This window comes from Staurois parvus, unplaced genomic scaffold (genome assembly GCF_062004578.1).
Source record: "Staurois parvus isolate SC_StPar_1 unplaced genomic scaffold, SC_StPar_1.0 ptg000286l, whole genome shotgun sequence".
Classification (NCBI taxonomy): Eukaryota; Metazoa; Chordata; class Amphibia; order Anura; family Ranidae; genus Staurois; species Staurois parvus.
This window is the reverse complement of record NW_028318082.1, coordinates 270,889-291,099: the sequence shown is the minus strand read 5'-3', so window position 1 is coordinate 291,099 and position 20,211 is coordinate 270,889. Positions and strand designations below refer to the sequence as shown.

Below are 20,211 nucleotides of genomic sequence, written 5' to 3'. Positions count from 1 at the left end.
TTCCTCCGGGTACTTCGGTTTCCTCCTACACTCCAAAGACTTGCTGATAGGTTAATTGGATCCTGTCTAAATTGTATGTGTATGTATGAATATAAGTTAGGGACGCCCCTTGAGGGTTAGGGATGATGTGAATGTAAAATACATATGTAAAGTGCTGTGTAAATTGACAGTGCTATAGAAGTACATGAAACAAATAAAATACACTTCGAATAAAGCTTGTACACAAAAAGGGGGGGGGGACACAAAATTGTGTGTAGGGGGCGCACAGCTGCTGGGACAGGTAAAGTGCTCCGGCAGCTGTCTGCTCTAGTGTGAACCCAGTCTAAATGTAACTGCCTTTAAGTGGGATTAGCCACATTTAGAAATTCGAACCAAATCCTGCACACACAGGGTTCTATTTACTCTATACACAATAAACTGAATGCAGCTAAATACAGGTAAATGCGCAGTCTGAACCGCATCAGTAAAAAATCATTACATACATTTAGAAATGTCCTCTAAATGTATAGAAATGCAGGATTGCCAGTGTTAATGTGAATGATGCCTAAGGTGAGCATCAATGACAGACCATACCTGTGACTGGATTGACTGCAAATATTACCAAGATTCACATGTGATGGTCATTCCAGTGTTTACTGCACTCTTAAGTCAAAACTTACCGAATCTTTTTCAAGAATGAGAATTCTGTATCAAACTGCTGCAGGGACAAAATTTCAATTCTAACGATGTGGCCCTGTAACTTGGTTTCTAAAACCTTTCTGTCAGCGGATGTCAAAAGGCGGGAAAATGTTGTGACCTAAACAGAAAAAACATAAATAAAAACAATCTGAAAATCAAAGGCTTATTCATTTTTCTGCTGAGTGAAAACTGGGCCACTGCAACTAGCATACTTTGTGCTCCCTGCCAATTAGAGAACTCTAGCTCTGATTCAGCAGGGGGCAAGTAGAACCTCTGCAGAGAAACCACTGCTTCTATACAGAAAGAAGGACCCTTCTCTGCAGCATGTTGACAGGGGACAAGCTTTTCTACTTAGGTAGGGGCTACTTTCTAAAGAGAACAAACTGTAAGACTTTGAACACCTCTTGTTTTGATGCAACCAAAATAGATGTATCTGATTTAAACTAGGTGGTCAGATGTGCTTTAAATGTGAACTACAGGCCAGCAGCTAACTACAGAGGTGAAATATATTACATAAGAGCTGTCTTACCTGACAAAGTATTTGTGTCCATTCAGTCCTACATATTACACAGCATAGCCATGTGTAGCAAGGTAGGCAACCTGGTCTTTCTATGCTGCAGTTTCACTTTCACTTATAGGTTCCCTCCCTATTTCCACACTATTACGGGCAAGCATCGGCATGCTCCTTGCACTGCAGTACACCTGACTGGCTTCTTGTGCTGCCCTCTAGCTTGCTGATTTACAGATTGTACAGTGAACTACAAGAGACTGATACCAAATACATTTTAAGTTCATTGTCTGCATTTGAAGATGTATTACTGATTACAGAGCTGCATTAGTGTGTGCCTTTTTAATCCATGTGGAGCTCAGCTTTAAGGGGAATCTGGCAGAACAGAAGCTGGTATTGCTGACGTAGTAAATTGATGGCCCAGAACAAGTATGAAGGTAAAGAGCCATGACTTCATTACTTCATACTTGTTTCAGGCAAACGACTCCCTAAATAGTAAAGCAAGGGTAAGGATGACAGAATCTAAAGTCTATAATTTTAAAGACCAGGTACCAGTGGCAGTTCTGATGTTTCTATCCTGATGGGTTCATTTAACATCAGAAATCTGCGATGTCTATTATGTATGCTTCCATCACCAAATTAACAGCTCTGACATTTAGAGGAGGATGTGTAACAACACACAGTGCTCAATGTTTCTGAATATGTATGACTGATAGGAAAAAACAGGAATTTTGCTTCTTGGAATTCATTAAGGGACACCAGGATCAGAAGTAATTCAGAGACAACTGAGTTATACTGCCAGCTACAGGAGGAATTGTACACTGGTAAACAAAAAATGCCAGCCAGGGAGGGGCTGGGGGTATAACCAGGGTGGGGGGTATAACCCTTCCCACTCCCATCATTCTTCATGTAGTAGAAAAGCAGTAGTAGGGGTAGATCACAAAGATGGGTGTAATCTATGTCCCTTAATGAACTCAAAGAATTGGATTTTACCATAAGTGCACAATCCTGTTTCTTCACCATTCATTAAAGCAAGCCATAAATTAACCAATTTTCTTTCCTTCAACTATGGGTTGAAGGAAAAAATTGCTTGATTCCCCCATCAACACATTAAGTGTTTGATGAGGGAATCACACAACTTTCATTCCTTCAACCCATGGTTGAAGGAAAGAAAATTGGTTACTTATGGTCTGCCTTAATCCCTCCCGTGGTGCTACTGTGTTCTGCTGGTGGGAAGTTCCCCAGCCACCAAAATACAATATTCACTGCTTGCGGCTATAGCTGCAGGCATTGATCGAACGAAAAGTCCTGACAGGATGTCATTTGATTGATAGATCGACTTGAGTACAACCAGCCTGCAATACATGGATCGAAATTCCCTGAAAGTCCCTGCTGAACCAGATGAATTTTGATCTATGACTGGACTAAGGGACACAGGTTTAGAAGTAATTCAGAGACAATTGGGACATCCAAAGGCAGCCCAACTGAGGGATGGGCAACCATAACAATACACAAACAGAAATGGGAGTAATTTGCAGGCCAAAGAAAAACCTGGAGGACCAAATACCCAAAGCTTCCATCAGCTGAGGCCTGAATATCCACCTGGTAAAACTGAGAATGTGCCTTACAGGCCCTACACATTCCAAAAAGTCCAAGAACTCACAGAACTAGTAGAGTATGCCTTGTCAGGAAAAGGTGGAATCTTCTATTTAAAGTGGTATTAACCCCTTACAAAAGCCCACAGAACTGACTAGGCTCAGGTAATACACAGTCATGAAGCAAATGGTTTCACATAAGCTGTACCTAGTTATCTACAGTCCTCTCTACCCTAGAGCATTCCAAAGTAAACAGAACAGATGGTATTTCAGCTTCCAGGAAGTGGGGATCTGATCTCACACATTGCACAGCACAGAGCAATGCAATTTGGCACTGAATGGAGGTAATGTACACACTCCCATCTACACAGTCTTATTGGGAAACATGCATATCTGAGGCTGTCACCTGCCTGTTTGGAGAAAAAACTGTCAGAAGTGACAGATGCAGAATGTAGGGGAAGAAGACAGCAGCCAGGATCTACACAAGGTGCTATGGATTTAGGTACTTAACACTTTATATGGGGACATGCTTTTTCATATTTCCTTCCAAATGTTTGCAGTCAGTTTAAGCTTATAGGTTTAAATGATAACTTGTATGAGAGCTTAACAAATGGTGGAAAGCAAAGCTGGTTGCCCTTTACAGTTATCAGGAATGACAAAAGGACTTTCTAATAGATGTCGTGGCTGCAAGATAGACATGAACTGCACAAACTGCTTCCAAACAGTGAATGTTAATCTCCTTTGGATGTACTGGAGCTGGCAAAGGGACAGAAGCACCAATTCCTGGCTGAGATAGAATGCTGATACCACTGTAGGAAGAAAAGAGGCTTTAAGCCTTAAAGAGTATATAAAGCCAACATTTCATATTCCAGCTATGTGTCTGCTGTACCATGTACTCATATGAAAAAGTATCCTGTTCTCTTTGTATGGCTTCCTTTGCTTGAAATACTTGGTGTTCCTGTCCCTCTGCTTTCCTAGTAAAAACTGACTACACTAGACATGAGAGGACAGCGTGGCCAGTTTTATAGCTATTCTGGGAACTCAGCCTGCAACCCGCACCCCCCCCCCCTCCCCCATCCATTCACCTGGAAGTTCAGTGTAATGCCGTTTCTCCTCTCCCAGCACTTATGCAGCTGAGAACAGAAGGTATGTGATCACTTCTAAAAAAAAACAGAAACAATGTGTATCATTTTTTAGATCTATACACAAATGTTTTACCTTTGCTTCGGTTTTAAACTGGATGGCTTGTTTACAAGGAGAGGATTTACATTTACTTTAAGACTACTTTGTCCTTGGGTATGATAAGAAAAGGTATTATGGGATTTTACAGGACAAGGCATCCAATTCAGACATGCCCCGCAAAGGTGATGGGGTGTGGGTGTTGAAGGGGGGGGGGGGGTATATATAAGCATCACCCTGTACAAAGGCCTTAACCAAAGAACGGGAAGCAATTAGTCTTTCGAATAGGATCACAAAAGCTGCTCTTTGATGGTACTCAGGGCTAAATGTTGAATCAGATCAACTTGCAAAACTGTAAGAATCCTCACTATGGAGTGTTTCCTCAGGTGAAATTTTCTTAATACAAAAAAAACCCCACAAACTTATAAATATGACTATACCTTTCTCTGAAGAGAAAGACATCCATCTTTCTAGGTCACTAGCAAAAACTAAAGCATGATGGAAGTGGAAGGCTGATGGGCCAATGGATTTTTTGTTTTCCAGTGTCAATCCCTCCTGTAGGCAGTAGGGCAGTATCACACAATTCTCACTGAATTACTTTTTATCCTGTGTTCTGTAAAGCCCAATTCTGGGAAACTTGAAAGTTAACTCTTACAGTGGAGCTTGCTTACATTGCAAATGTTAATTGCTCGTTTAGGTCCAGGGGAAGAAAAAAAATCTACTTACCCGATTCTCCACTCCTCCACATTGCTATAACAGTCCCTGCAACATCCTCCCTCATGCTCCAGCGGTTTAAGTTCCTGACCAAAGCAGGGTCCATAGCCCTGCAAAGGACATGAGGATGCCGAGGAATAGTCCATTGCCAGAGCATGGAGGAGTGCAGGATCAGGTAAGTAAAAGTGCTTCTATTCTCTCCTAGAAAAACAAGCAGCTAACTCTTGCAGTGCAGGCACAGCCCCACTGCAAAGGATATTGTTCATGTTTCCTGAAGTTGGGCTTTAATGAGCAATAAGCAAACGGGGTCCTTGACATTATTCACATAAAGCATGGAGATTTTCTGCAGTTAGACTGAGTTTATATTACTGGTTTAGGTGTAAATAATGCTTAATGGACTTCTTTAATTTTGACAATAGGCACTTCAACACTTAGGTAATTACCAAGCAGGTGGTGCAATTTTCACGCATATTACAAAAACATTAGTAACTGATTGTAAAGCAGGTTTAGGAGATTAGGCAAAGTTATACAGTACCTCTGTGAAAATGGTGGGATTATCATATCCAATTGTCACATGACAGCAGAGGAAATCTAATAATGAACCATGTTTCTGCTTCTTAAAGTACTCATCGATTAACTCTTTCCGGCCTAAGCGGATGACAGAATCTGGTGTTGCACAGTTTAGTAAGACTTGTACCGCTTTGTTTTTTACATCTGTCATATGATCAGTATGTGACTGTTTCATGTTCTCTGTCACTTGAAGAACAACGGAGGCACAAGTGTCTGAATGGTAGCCAATGAAAACATCTGAAGGCCTGTATTTCTGAGCTTTACCAATGATGGGGTTTTGGTTCCCTTTAGTGAAATCCTCTACCCAAGCTTCTAACTCACGAACGATGACCTTGTGTTCTTTTTTCAAGAATGTGTTTATATCCAAGTAATGTTTCTCAAGACGGTTGATAAGTGGAATTGGAAAATCTTTGTACACAATTTCTTTTTCTTCAATGACTATCAATCTGAATTTTGGATGGACTCTGCATTTAACACGATGTGTGCCCAAGCCCAGGTCAACATATTTTTGTCCAGCTAGATAGACATAATATTGGTTAAGTGCATCATAAAGGCTTTCATACAGGTTCTGCAGATTGAGCAGTATGACCATCTGTCCAGTTTCCATACAAATCTTAACACGATTGATATTTCTACAAATCTGAGTATATTCCTGGTCCTTTGGAAAACTGGAGCCAAAGATGATTTCTGGTTGTTTGCTTTCTTTGAAGAAAGCTTGCTGAAGTATCTGTAATGCAGCATAGTTTTTGGTTAATATTAACAGGTAACGGCAATCATTACTGTCACATCTGATGTTCTCCATGACCAAATCTATTGTGTGGATATCTCCTATGTTTTCCTTTTCGTCTTTTAAGAAAATTTCCAAGGCATTCACCTCATCTTTTCCGCTGAAATTCCTCAGGACAGCCCTAGCAATTTCATCCAGAGTCAAGTTGTCTGGAGACTGTTTGGTAAAAGCAAATACCATTTTTATCAGACTGTAGAAATCTCTTAGACCAAAGAATTCCTTTTCCTGTTTCTTTAAGGTTTTGCAAACTTTAAGGTATGCCTCTGAGAAGTTATGGAAATGCTGAGATACTTTACCAAGAATTAGTTTATCAGAACAGCAAATTCCTTTTGCACTTTCAATAAGCTCTTTTTTGTTTGGGTCACCTCGGGATACAAATATTCCTCGATTCATTTTTGCTGGATCTAAAGCCCAATTAGAGATGCCAATAAAGCCAACTTTTTTGTGTGGTAAAGTGTCATCATCAATGCATCCATCTTCCAGCAAAGGATGAAGTGTTTTTAAAGGCATTTTAGGGGAGTCTTCTGCAAGCCCTATTTCATCAAGTACAACTACAGACACATATTCATTTAAATTCTTCCCTTCCTGGAATCGTGCACAGTGCCTAAATGTACCAATAATCCCTTCTGGCGTTGAATGAGGACTACACTGAAAAGATACCAGGTGGATCTGCTTAAGGTCCTTGTACAGTGGTGTATGAGCTGCTGGACCTTGCATAGCATCAGCGACAATAGTCTTTGCAAGAGACTTTGAACTTCCAGGTTTTCCAACAAGAAACAATGGAATTTTGAGCTCAATGCAGATGACCATCATAAAGAGGTTTTCCTTCAAAGCAAGATTTTTTGCAATAGTGTCCCTTAACTGTACCCCTGCTAAGAAGAGATCCTGAATGGAATTTATTTCTTGTAAAAAAATAGTAGGGTCTCTGTAAGGCTGAGGAAAACATTTACATACAGCCTTCCTGTAAGATTCTTTGGTTTCCAAAGATGACTGATAGCACACACCAACAGCAAGAACAAGAGACCACGCTGCTTTTTCTAAGTTACCGTCAGTTCTATATATTTTCTTTATCAGGGATAGTCGATGTAACAGATTTTTATGACGGCTGTAAAACCACTTAAAGACCTCTATGCAACGCTCCACATCCCTAAGACTTACAAAGCTGCACTCATCATTTTTATTTCTCATGTAGGACTGAGAGACTGAAAGGACATCTGTTAACAATTGGATGTCAGAGGAAGAAAGCTGAATCTCTTTGGCCAGGCGCAGCACAATCTGTTGAATGTATTTCTTTTCTGTTTCATTGTTCAGTTGCCCAAAATCCCATACAAGTGGCATCATGCTAGGAGGCAAAGCATGCACCCTATATACAAGTTGTCTCAGTGGAATAGAGCCAAGTCTTTCTTTGGTCTCATCTGCTCTCACCCTATAACCCAGACCAGCAGATTCTAAACGTTTGATCATGGCATCGGTGTGCTTTCTGTAAGGGTTGCAAGCAGCAATGATATGGAGTCCAGAGTCTTTTCGCAAAGGCACCCCTTCTACAGTGTGATCGCACAGGGCTTCTTTTATGCTGCTAATGGCCTCAGTGGTATTTGCTTCATCAAAAAACAACACAGTTTCACATCCTTGTTCCTTGTTAATCTGTGCAATTTCTTGGGCCTCCAAAATTTTTTGGTAGATTGTCTCAGCAGTGGTACCACCATGAACCTTTACTAGCTTCATGTTTTCGGTTTCGACAAACCCCTTACACAAATGACACAAGAACTTAATCAGCCTGGTTTTCCCACAACCGGTTTCTCCCATGATGACTACAGGTATTCCACATCGGAACCTCATCTTGATTGCCAAAATTTTCAGCATGTTGTCCATGGTGAGCTCATATGTTTCATCGGGATCCATTGGCCACTGAATTCCCAGCACCATACATAATTTGCTTATTTTCTCATGCCTGGGCAACTGGTCAAAGTCAGTATTGAATGGCACTCTCTGAAGCCTCAAACCTTCATAAAGTTGCATGGTCATAATATTTTGTCTGATAATGCTGTTATTTCTGGGATTGATGGCATCTACCCCACCAGCATTGTTTGGCTGCAGGTGGAATCCTATAAATGTCATGGATGCATGGTCTTCATTAAAAAAGATATAGGGATGTGGCTCTGACTCCCACCTCTTGCGCATTAAGAAAGGTACCAGGTCTTGTTCCTTGACACCATCAAGATTAATCTCATATCTTCCTGGACTTTGATCTGCAATGTGCAAGGAAGGAGTAGCAAAGTCTTTTGCCATTAGTATCATAAAATTCACCACAAAGTTTTTGAATCCTTGCAATGTATCTCCAACAAACTCATGGTTACAGAATACTGAAGCTTCACAGTCTCTTAGCTGAAGATTTAGAAACCATGCAAAGTTCCGGAGTTCAGACCAAGAAGGGTCAACTATGCCACAGTAAAGAAGGAGTATCTGCAGACATTTTGCTGGGTCTTCTTCAGTGAGACCTTCTAAGTACACAAAGGCATCTAAATTTTGTCCCTGGTCAAAACGAATCAGGTACTGGTACGGTCTCTGGAAGCAATCACTATGAAATTCCTCAATGTCCATCCCTGGATCTCCACAATCTTTCACATCAGTTTGTGTAGTTTTTGTGAGAACCTCTTTTGGTGAGCAGCAGGAAATCTTGGGGAAGAAGTCAATAAAACCATTTTGAACAATTCGAGGAACCTGCAGGCAAAATAAATGAATAATGTTCAGTTAGACGTCTTACAATAAAAGCTCTGATTTTTTTTTTTTCCTGTAAGAAAACTTATTGCTTCTCTAAAGTTAGCATAACCCCGCCATTTAAAACAAAGTGGTTGTAAAGCCTATTTTTTTTCCATTAAATAATAAACATGTTATACTTACCTGCTCTATGTAATGGTATTGCACAGTACCTTACCTTCCCCTCCTACTTCTGGAGTCCGCTGCTGATGCTCTCTGCTCCTTCTCTTCTCCGAGTGACCCTCCATAAGCTGGTTGCTGGAGGGACACTTGTGTGGGTATGCTCCCAACCGAGCTGTGTATATCCATGGATGCAAACAGTGTGGCTTGGCCATGACTCCTGCTCCCTCCTCACAGGATCTGACTGACAACAGCAGGAGCCCATGGCTTCCACTGCTCTCAGAGATTCCTGTGAATGCAGAAAGAGGAGCAGTGCTGCTGCACATGAGACAGCAATGGATTGAGAGAGGACTTAAATAGGTGTTTAGAGATGGCTGGAAAGGGCACAGTCATTGGAAGGTTTTTTACCCTAATGGAGAGAGTGTTGAGTTAAAACGCCTTTTGCCTTTTAGAACTGCCTTAAATTAATTTTTGTCAAATCAGCATAATGGATGTTTTTACATTGAATAAGAAGATCAAAGCTGCAGGGGTATTGGGGGGCAGGGAAATGAGCATCTCAGCAAACAGAATAGCCACCAGAACAATGGACACTTCTAATTCAATGTAAGTACTGTCCCTTTGCTGATTAAAAAAAAAAACCATTAAAAGGAGAAGTACATCTTATGTAACATATTACACCCTTATTTAGCAGTCCCCCGCACCCCCCTGATTACCACCCCCCATGATAGCAGGCAGCGGATCCCCTCCCTGAACCCACTGTCACATTTTAAAAACAGCGCGGATGTGCATGTGCCATTCATTTAGAGTTCTGTGAATGAATAAAGTGCAAATTGTATTTCTCAAACTACTAGGGCGCTGATGAGTGTCCTCTTAGTTAATTGGACTCCTCCTTCTCTTTATTAACTGCCTGCCCATAAGAGGTACAAGTAGACAGGTGTGCTGCAGAAGCCTGACAATGCACCCACGATCTGCTGATCACAGGCGCAATGCTTGGTAGGCTGCAGTGTTTAAAAAATAATTGTACTTTATTTACCTGCAAAATCACGTGCATTCAATTTTTTTTTTTTATAATAGGTGAACTTTGCCTTTATCTACTTCCCGTTTGGCCAACGTATATAAATGACCTGGTGGGTGGGTGTGCTCTAGTTCTGGTAGGATGTAAATGTACGTCCTCCTGTTTGCACACCTCCTGGAGCACGCAGCAGTGTGATCTGTGACCACTTTGTCCACCTGACAGAGCGCATCACAGTTGCAAGTACTGGGTACTGTGATTGGCCCAAGTAACAATCACAGCAATCACATGTCTACTTGAAAACTGTGAAAAATGGCATCCATTTATAATAGCATTGTTTACTATTGATATTTCTGTGATTGGTCACAGTGATCATATGGTACAGGGCCAATCACAGCAGCCCTGTACTATATGGTATCTGTCGCCAATCACAGCAATCACAATAGTAAACAATGAATCATGAATGAAAGCAATTCATGACAGTTAAAACAATTGCTTTTACAGTGATCGTCCGAAAAAATCAAGAATACTGCTCATCCCCCCCCCCCTTCCCCCCAAGAATAGTACAATGTCACCATGATGATACTGCACTGCTCTGGTGACTCTACTCTGGTGACAGTATGTAAAAAAAATATATATATATATATATATATATAAAAAAATTTTATTTAACATCCTGTCACCAGCCAGTGTCCCTAATCACCCTCGAACCAGTTACAGTGTCCCTGATCACCACCATACCATTTACAGTGTCCCTGATTACCACCACACCATTTACAGTGTCCCTGATTACCACCACACCATTTACAGTGTCCCTGATTACCACCACACCATTTACAGTGTCCCTGATCACCGCTAGAGTGGTCGCAGTATCCCTTATCACCACAACAGTCACCATAAGGATTTGTTTACATGTGTGAAGCTCTCTGAAGAGCCATCAATGTTTAGATTACTCTTCATAGAGCATTTGACAGACAGTGAGATGGCACTGTATCCCCTCTTCACGACCTGCTTTAACCCCTTGGAAATCACAAATGCAACCCCATTCACATGAGTGGTCTCGACTGATGGGTGTTCAGGTGGTATAAATGCTGCCACAGCTGGATAGCAAAGCATCACTGCCGTGGCATTTTTACACACCCAGCCCCTGCAGCTAAAGGGGGGAGTGGGTGAGGTGTGGTAAAACCGCAGCTCAACAAGTTTTTACTGCCCCCCCACTCAAGTGTGAATGAGCCCTAATAGTGCAACCACAGTTCTCCGATCACACCAGCCACAGGGTCTCCAGACAGAATCAGTGTTCCAGATTGCCACCACACCAGACCAGTGCAGCAAGCAACAGTGTTTCCTATCACCACCGCAGCTGTTGCAGTGTCACCACACCAGTGTAAGGTATCAGAAGTATTCCTGATTGTTGCCAAACTAGTCCTAAGTGTCATCAGACCAGTGTAAGCAAGTAGCAGTGTTCATGATCGCTGCTACACAAGTCCCACCATCACCAGACCAGCGCAGCCAGCAACAGCGTTCCTGATCACCCCCATACCAGTGCAGAGTTGCCTCTGCCTGCCACCTGTAGTAACCATGCCCTGTTTATTGACCACATTTCTCCCTGTTGCTTGAACGGATCCTTTGTTTGCTTTGTTTGCTGTTGCTTGAACGCATCCTTTGTTTGCTTGAACGGATCCTTTGTTTCTCTGCCGGCACCTGAACTGACCCATCATCAGGTCCGACTATGTTCCTGCGGGACACCCATCCCAGACAACTGCACTCCAGGAACCACTAAATATTTTTTCTTCCTTTCCTACCCATTTGTTTACTTATTGGTGGGGGACGATCGACGCCATCATTCGGTGAGTGTCAAGGAATGGGAGCGGTCATGTTTGGTGGCTTTTTTTTACTGTGCGGGTCAGCGTTCATCATGATCGATGATGGTTGTACATAAGGGGATTTTTACTTCTTTTTTTAATAAAGGACTTGTCAAAAACTGTCTTGTGTTTTTTGTTTGCTTTTGACAGTTTTTGGGTGAATGAGTAGGGATACTATGTTGAAGGTTAAAGGGGGCTACTAATTGAAGGTCCTGAGGAAGCACATACGCAAAACACGTTGACCTCTTTGGATTACTGGAATCGAAGAGTGTTTTGTACTGAAGAATTGATCTATAAAATTGAGTGATGACCTTAGAACGTTTTTAATGACTTCTGTTAGTCTGGACCTTTTATGAAACATAAGAAAATATTGATTTTATTGAGACAAGTGGTGTGTTCCCTGGTACCAGTAAAGTCCAGCAATTACTTTTTGAACCCTATATGAATTTTAGGATGTTGGTACAAAGGAGAGGCAGTGCTATTTTATTATAGATACTTTTTAAATTAGATTAACATTTTACCAATTATAATTATCTGAAATTTTAGTGATTGAGTTTACATCTACTTTAAGAATTCCCAAATGGGCATATAAAACATAAAAATAGTTGACGAAAGCACTTATGAGGTTCAGAGGAGTAGTCATTGATATCCATGTAAAATAAAAATATAAATAAATCTTACAGATTTGAACTGTTTTCTAAACAAAATGTCTGAAGATTCCAAAATTTCAATGATGTACAGGTGACTGGGAAGGCGCTTCCATATTCTTCCCTGAGAATCCATCAGGTAGTGCAGGATCAGGAGTTTAAACAGGAACTCTGAAATGCCACTGTTCACCTGTATTACAAAAACACAAATATATCATATTATGAAGTACTACAGGCCTAAGGGAGGTATTCTTCAAATCATGTCCTATGCCAAACAAATTGTACATACTGGCCTCTGTTCTAAGCCAGATAAAATTATACATACTGGTTGCTGTCCTGTGTTGATGGTAATTGTGAACAATCTCCAAAACCAATGTCCATGTAAGTTGTGTATGTAAACACTAATGATTAACATCTGTTTGCTCCTCTTTGGTATGTGCACTATACCTTTAAAAGTGTGTGTTATAGTTGTTGAACAAAAAAAAAAAAAGAGTTGAAACTTTTTGTACACTGTACCTGTGATTACTGTTCACATTTTGCACTGTTATCAGTTCGGTCTGTGGACTACACAACACCTCACCTTATGTTATGGAGAGAAAAAGGAGGGGAGGTGTCCTGCAGTCTTAACACTTCCTGTAATAATACTGCTCCTGCATAAATACAGTTCAGTGACTATCAGGATCACCAAGAGAAAATAAAGACAAAAAACCTGGATAAAGGAAACTGGGACACTTCAAAGCGTAATTACTTTGGCTTAAATATATTTAATATATTTTCATTTAAAAAAATAATTTTAGTATCTTTCCACACACAAGTTGTAGATTAATATTTCCTTGCAGTATACCTAATGCTGAGGATACATTATTTGTGCCATGCCCTTGACAGCTATCAGCCCTCACTGTAGCTGTTAAACCTGGCTCTCATTGACAGCTTTGGTCCCCAGTGACTTAATGACTAGGAACCAACTAGAGTAATCACATGGAAGCTGAAGGCATCATTCGTTATCATTCTCTACCGCAGCCTGTGTATCAATTTAATAAACCATCCAATAAAACAAAGGGTTAAAAAAACACTCACAAAATCAGATGAATTACAGGAACATCAAGGGTATGCAGGTCACTTGAGAGGATCAGTGGAAAGGGCCACCAGGAGGCTAGTGGAGTGGCACTTATGTGCGGCTGTACAGGATACAGCTAGAAAGAGGTGTAGAGCCTGGAAAAGCTGGATGGAATCCACAGGGCCGACGATGCAACCACGCTGAAACGCAAGCCTCTACCGGTAGAGGCTTGCGTTCCAGCATGGTTGCTGCGTCACTTAGATGGTGCAACTGTTTTTTCTTTTATTCATTTAGTGCACAGAGACCATGCAATACTCTGCCGGAAGTGCTGCAGCCCCTACAATAGTGACTGTTTACACTCTGGACCCTGGGAACCTTTTCACTGTTCACACCATTGAGCTTTTTTTCCTTACTCCACCGGGCTTCCTCCAAACAGTTACTAGGGGTTCCTTGAGCAATGACCAATTTTGCCTCTCAGATAAGTTCCCACTGACACCAATTATCTTTTTAGCTATCTGTAAGGAGTAAATTCTTCCCAATACCACAAGTCTAAGGAGCATTCTTCCCACTGACCACCACACTAATGTATCATGAGTTAGAAAAAATGGTATACAATCGGAGCTGGAGGAGTGAACACTAATCGGTATCAGCGGCAGCAACCTTAAGAGCAAAGTTGGAACTCTGCAAGTATAAAAGGGAACAGAGAGGTTCTAGACTAAGTGCAACACTAAATAGTGCGGGTGTCTCCCCTACCAGTTCCTGCTTCCCAGCCACCCTGACTACTTGGAAGCAGGAACCAGTAGGGTAGACACCTGGACGACTTACAGATATGCCTGCCTCTTTTACCTTCCAGTGAGTTGCCAGTTGTATGAGTTTTAATAAATCGCACTATTCAATGCTGCACTTAGTCTGGCGCCCCTCTCTTCACTTCCAAGTATCTTGAGTTGTAGATGTAATAAATTTTTAACAGGGGTTCCCTGAGACCTGAAAGTTATTTCAAGGGTTCCTATGTGTTGAAAAGGTTGAGAAAGTCTACTAAAAAGAAACTTTAATCTATAACTTATATAATAAAAAAAAAGGAGCAGGAGTTTTTAATGACAACCAAAGGAGCATCCGGATGTTCGGGTACTTCCATTCCTAGTGCTGGTGACATACTAGTGTCACCACACTCTGTAAGAGTGGCTGAGAAGGGGTAATTTATTTGGCCAACAATGCTTGGAAAAGCAAAAGTAACAGCAATAACCGGTGAGCAAAAGTAGCTAGAGTGCACGTTTAGGAGATATTCAATGTACCTACAGGTAAGCCATGCTATAAGCGTACCTGTAGGTACAAGTTCAAAAACTGTGTCTACTACTGCCTCAAGACTAACATTTAGGGTACTGCTTAAGCTTTTGATGATTATGGTTCACAGCTAGTGAAAACCCAAAATTCAGTATCTCAGAAAATTACAATATTGTGAAAAAGTTCAATATTGTAGACTCTTGGTGTTACACTCTAAACAGCTAAATAATTCAAAAACACCTGTAAAGGTTTCCTAAGCCTTTAAATGGCCTCTCAGTCAAGTTCAGTACGTTACACAATCATGGGGAAGACTGCTGACTTCTGGACAGTTGTCCAGAAGACAGTCATTGACACCCTCCACAAAAAGAGCAAGTCACAAAAGGTCATTGCTAAAGAAGCTGGCTGTTCACAGAGTGCTGTATCCAAGCATATTAATAAAACGTTGAGTGGAAGGAAAAAGTGTGGTAGAAAAAGGTGTACAAGCAACACAGTAACCGCAGCCTTGAGAGGATTGTGAAGCAATGGCCATTAAAGAATTTGGGGGCTAAGGCTGGTGTCAGTGCTTCAAGAGCCACCACACACAGATGTATTCAGGACATGGGCTACAACTGTTGCATTCCTTGTGTCAAGTCACTCCTGAACCAGAGACAACGTCAGAAGCGTCTTACCTGGACTAAGGAAAAAAAGAACTGGACTTTTGCTCAGTGGTCCAAAGTCCTCTTTTCGGATGAAAGTAAATTTTGCATTTCATTTGCAAATCAAAGGTCCAAGAGTGAAAGAATGGAGAGGCACAGAATCAAAGTTGCATTAGGTCCAGTGTGAAGTTTCCACAGTCAGTGAAGATTTGGGGAGCCATGTCATCTGCTGGTATTCGTCCACTGTGTTTTATCAAGTCCAAAGTCAGCGCAGCCCTCTATCAGGAAATTCTACAGCACTGCATGCTTCCCTTTGATGACCAGCTTTATGGAGATGCTGGCTTAATTTTCCAGCAGGACTTGGCCCCTGCCTACACTGCCAAAAGTACCAATACCTGGTTTAATGATCATGGTATCACTTGTGCTTGATTGGCCAGCAAACTTCCCTGACCTAAATACCATAGAGAATCTGTGGGGTATTGGCAAGAGGAAGATGAGAGACACGAGGCCCAACAAAGCAGACGAGCTTAAGGCTCAAAGCAACCTGGGCTTCCATAACACCTCAGCAGTGCCACAGGCTGATAGTCTCCATGCCACGCCGCATTGATACAGTAATTCATGCAAAAGGAGCCCAGACCAAGTATTGAGTGCATACTATGTTTTACATTGTCATGCCTTTCAATAAGCCAACATTTCCTTTTTTTATTAGTCTTATGTAATATTCTAAATTTCTGATTTACTGAATTTTGGGCTTTCACTAGCTGTAAGCCATAATCATCAAAATTAAAAGAAAGAAATGCTTGAAATATAGCACTCTGTGTGTAATGAATCTTTATAATATATGAGTTTAACTTCTTAAATTGAATTACTGAAATAAATGAACTTTTCGATGGTAATCCAATTTATTCAAATGCACCTGTAATAGTGGTTCTGTAATGGTCTCACTCAAAAGCGGTCCATTTTTTCTGTTCCCAGCACTAATACATTTATAAGCATCCATGATACAACAATTCGTACATTGCTCACGTGTTATTTTACTTACAGAAGATGTAATATCAATGTGGAATATTATAGGACAACTCTTTGATTTGCCATGTAGAAAAGGGAGTAGGGTTTCCAATATTTTGTTCTCGTCCACTTCTGGCTTAATGAGCCGAATTATTTTGAGAAGTGGCTTTTTACTTGGAAATCTAGACAGAAGTTTTTGGTAAAGCCTTTTAACATACAGAGATTTCCCTGGGGTAAAAGGAACATTAATAGTGTTACAATGGTTAACAAGTAAAACTATAGCCTATTATTAAATATGTGTCAGTTAAAGAGCAATATTAAGAATTCAAAAAATTTCAGAATAGTTATTTCTGGTCTGCAGTCCTGTTGTTTCTCTCTATATTGCTTACTGTAGTCAGACAGCAGTCTGAATGAAATAAAAGCAGCATTTACACTGCCGTGTGCCTCTGCTGAGAAAACACAAAGCTCATATAGTACAAAGAGACGAATCTTACCCATGCTCAAATGCTCTATTCACAATATGGAGACAGGAGACTGGTGCATTGGCTAAGGAATTCACCCCTCACAGCTTAAGTCCACAATATAGGTAGGCGGTAACTCAGATAGCTTCTTAATGTAAATCTTTATTGGTTACATGAATACAGGATCCACAAAACTAACGCGTTTCTGCTTCACAAAGCTTTCCTCATAGCATGCTAACCAATGTAACCAATAAAGATTTACATTAAGAAGCTTTCCGAGTTGCAGGCTACCTATATTATGGAAATACAGTACAAAGGCTCAGTCTCTGTTCACATGCAAGTGCGAAGGTGAATTTGTGTTCATCATGTTTTGGGCAGTCCATTGGTTGGTGTGCTTTGAATGTTGTTAGCCATGAAAGACACTACAGTACATCTGTTTATATCTGCAAAAAAGGACTCAAACCTTTTTCTTCTTTTCTGTGGACATAAAAGGAACTTGGATGTAATCAGATATAAACAGAACTATGTCGTCTATATACAGTGTGGTTTGTTCTGGATCCATCTGAAAAACTGATCCATCCTGAATGCTTATGTTAAAGGGCCCTAAAGTAGTTTGCTATCCCTGGAAAAAGCAATGCCAGTTTAATGGTAAAGGTAATTTGTATTTTAAAAGTTTATATATTTTGTTTGCTAATATTTAATCTTTACTTAAAAATAAACATTACAAGGTGTATGTATGATAGTCTGCTTCCAAGGCATGCTATGAATATAACAAGAAAGCCTACACACTGCCTGCATACTTGTAGTGGCGCAGCCTGTGTAAAAAATCCTGGTGGTCCACAGAAAGAAGGGTTGCGTCTCTCCTCTAAATGTATTTTGATCTCTTCTGACATAGAAGTCTACTTTCACAGCTGTAGAAGGATCTTTTAGAAAGCTGCTGGGCTTACCTGGGGGTTGCTACATTCTGAAAGAAAGTAGTAAACATGAACTATTCAAATGGCAGGTATACTGTATGTCTGTATATATCTCCAATTTTCCTGTAACATCAAGCTTGGTCCTTCCTGCTCCTAAGTCTCTTTTTAGGTGAGGACGGCTACCCTACACATGGAAGAAGGGGTTTCAAAGTAGACCTTTCCAAGAAAAGTGGATATTTCCATAAAAATTCAGCTGCCCATGTCTCTGGATATACTCAGAAATTAACCTCTGTGCATGCATTTTTTCCTTTGTTTACCAATGTGGCCAATCAGTCCACTTTAAAATATACATTAATCTATGACATATACAGTATAATTGGTTATTGCCAGATTCACTAGGTTTTTTTTTTTCTTTTACAATACTTATGAGCTGCACAATAGTCTCCTTGCACATATTAAAGGGATTTTTAACTTTCCTTCATGAGAGCCTTGAAGAAGGCTGCTGGGAACCAGGAAAGTCTTATCCAGCATTTTTCAGACTCACAATATAAAAAGAGCAGCCACAAGTAGTTTTTTCAAAAATTTCCACACTCCTGAAGTATGAAGTTTGTTCTGTGGAAATCCATAAGGCTCTAGGCTTTCTCTTTTAAAATAAAAGCAGAGTTCTGCTTAGGACCACTCAGTTCAGTAGTACTGATCCTTATTAAAAAAAAAAAAAGCAGGATTCTTGTTAATGCTGTTTATATGCATGCCTATACCTAGACTAAACATATCCATGAACATATACTGTTTACAGAAATACATTGCTATACCTAAATGAATTAGCAGGAATACCAGATGTTACCTGCGTCTGTGCCACATGCAGAAATGGGCACATGGGTCCCTGCTATAGTAAATTAGGGCAGATGCAGATCTCTTAAAAGCCTTAACAAAAAAACTGCACAGATTTACTCACCAACTCCTGCTCGCTTGGATGACACAATTCCTGCACTCATTCCATTCTTGAACACAGAGGCAGCTGAAATCACACTAGAACTGACATTAAAGTGTGTACACAGGTAATTGTGAATCTCCACAGGATGCCTTTGGGGGATAACATGAATTTTAAACTGGCTGAAAACTGAAGGGATGTAGCAATGCTCTCGGTCAGAATTGCATATGACTATGAGATTGTAATTGTCTATGCCCTGGGCCTGCAGTTGTTGGAATAGCAGCTCAGACTTATACCCTACGTCATAGCTTAATTGGTCTGCATAGATCAAACTATAAATCTTCTTCCCGCTGTACCCTGGTAGCAGACATCTACGAAGAAATAAGGCTACCTCTTCATAGGTGGTATGAGGTGTGCATAGGAGAACTTCATCGTAGGATGGCAATGGCTCATTAGAGCTGTGCATATAAACTGACATAGCACAGGACAAAATTTCTGATGGAGGACAAAGAATCAGGTTAGGCCGGCCTGGCTGCAAACTAGGATGAAGGTGACGGACTACTGGTTTCTTATTTAGCTCAGCAAGAGCAGCTACGCTTGTACCCAAAGTGTCCAGATCCAGACATCCTGGGAAGAAAGTGCTCATGTTATCCATAGAGAACCTCCAGACCAGCTCTAGTTTTTTTGAAGCATCAGTACAGTCTTCAAGTTCCATTGCAAAACCCATCACATCTGGTTGGTTTAGAGCACTTAGAGAAGGAGAACTGCTCTTTCCAAAATAGAAGGAGTTGATGATGTCTAATTTTGCACAGTCAGGTTTAATAAAAGACAACATTACAAGAGCCTCCTCACTGATATCCCCCATCTGATACTGCTGGCACAAGTACACCAGTTGCTCTGCTGTGTAGTAGTTTAAGTAGTATAGCTTAGATCTTTTCATGTTTACAAAGGTCAGCCACTCTTCCAACAGACTCTCCATGGTTTTGCAAATGTTTGGAAGCAAGTCTGTAAGAGCTTGTTCTCCTTGAAGATCATCAATTCCTTCAACATCAAAGTTCATGAGAATACTGAATCTAGCATTATCTGCACAGTGTATCTCTGCCTCCCAGGTTCTAAACAGCATATTTCCAGCCAGGTAGAGATCAATATAAGAGTCAGCCAGCCTTTGAACGTTGGAAAATATCTGGATAAAAAAAAAAAAAAGTTTAAAATTACTGCTGTATTGAATGAACTTAACCTCATTTATCTTAATATTTTTAGTTTGGCTTCACACTTTTGTGTTGCATCAACACAAATGGGTTAATATGCATGACATTGCATATTACCATGTGTTGTGTTAAGGCAGCTCATTAATTTAAATAGGCTACCAATACACCTAAGTGCACTTCAGATTGTACCTGACCATTGTTTAGCAATGTAGTGCACCAAAACTCAGGGTAGTAGTGTTACAGGCGCAATGCTTTCATGCATTGGGGTGCCATTTGAAACCAATTGC

At 40.7% G+C, this 20,211-nt stretch overlaps 1 protein-coding gene across 1 annotated transcript in view; it reads right to left on the bottom strand.

Annotated features, from left to right (window-relative positions):
- RNF213 (ring finger protein 213) overlaps positions 1-20,211 on the bottom strand; it is a 454,388-nt gene that overhangs the window by 181,942 nt on the left and 252,235 nt on the right. Inside the window, exons 24-28 of the mRNA XM_089682127.1 lie at positions 18,741-19,899; positions 16,445-16,638; positions 12,464-12,619; positions 5,210-8,752; positions 660-796 (exon numbers count right to left, since the gene is read on the bottom strand). Coding sequence (XP_089538253.1) covers positions 660-796; positions 5,210-8,752; positions 12,464-12,619; positions 16,445-16,638; positions 18,741-19,899 — 5,189 coding nt within the window. The remainder of the gene's footprint in view (positions 1-659; positions 797-5,209; positions 8,753-12,463; positions 12,620-16,444; positions 16,639-18,740; positions 19,900-20,211) is intronic.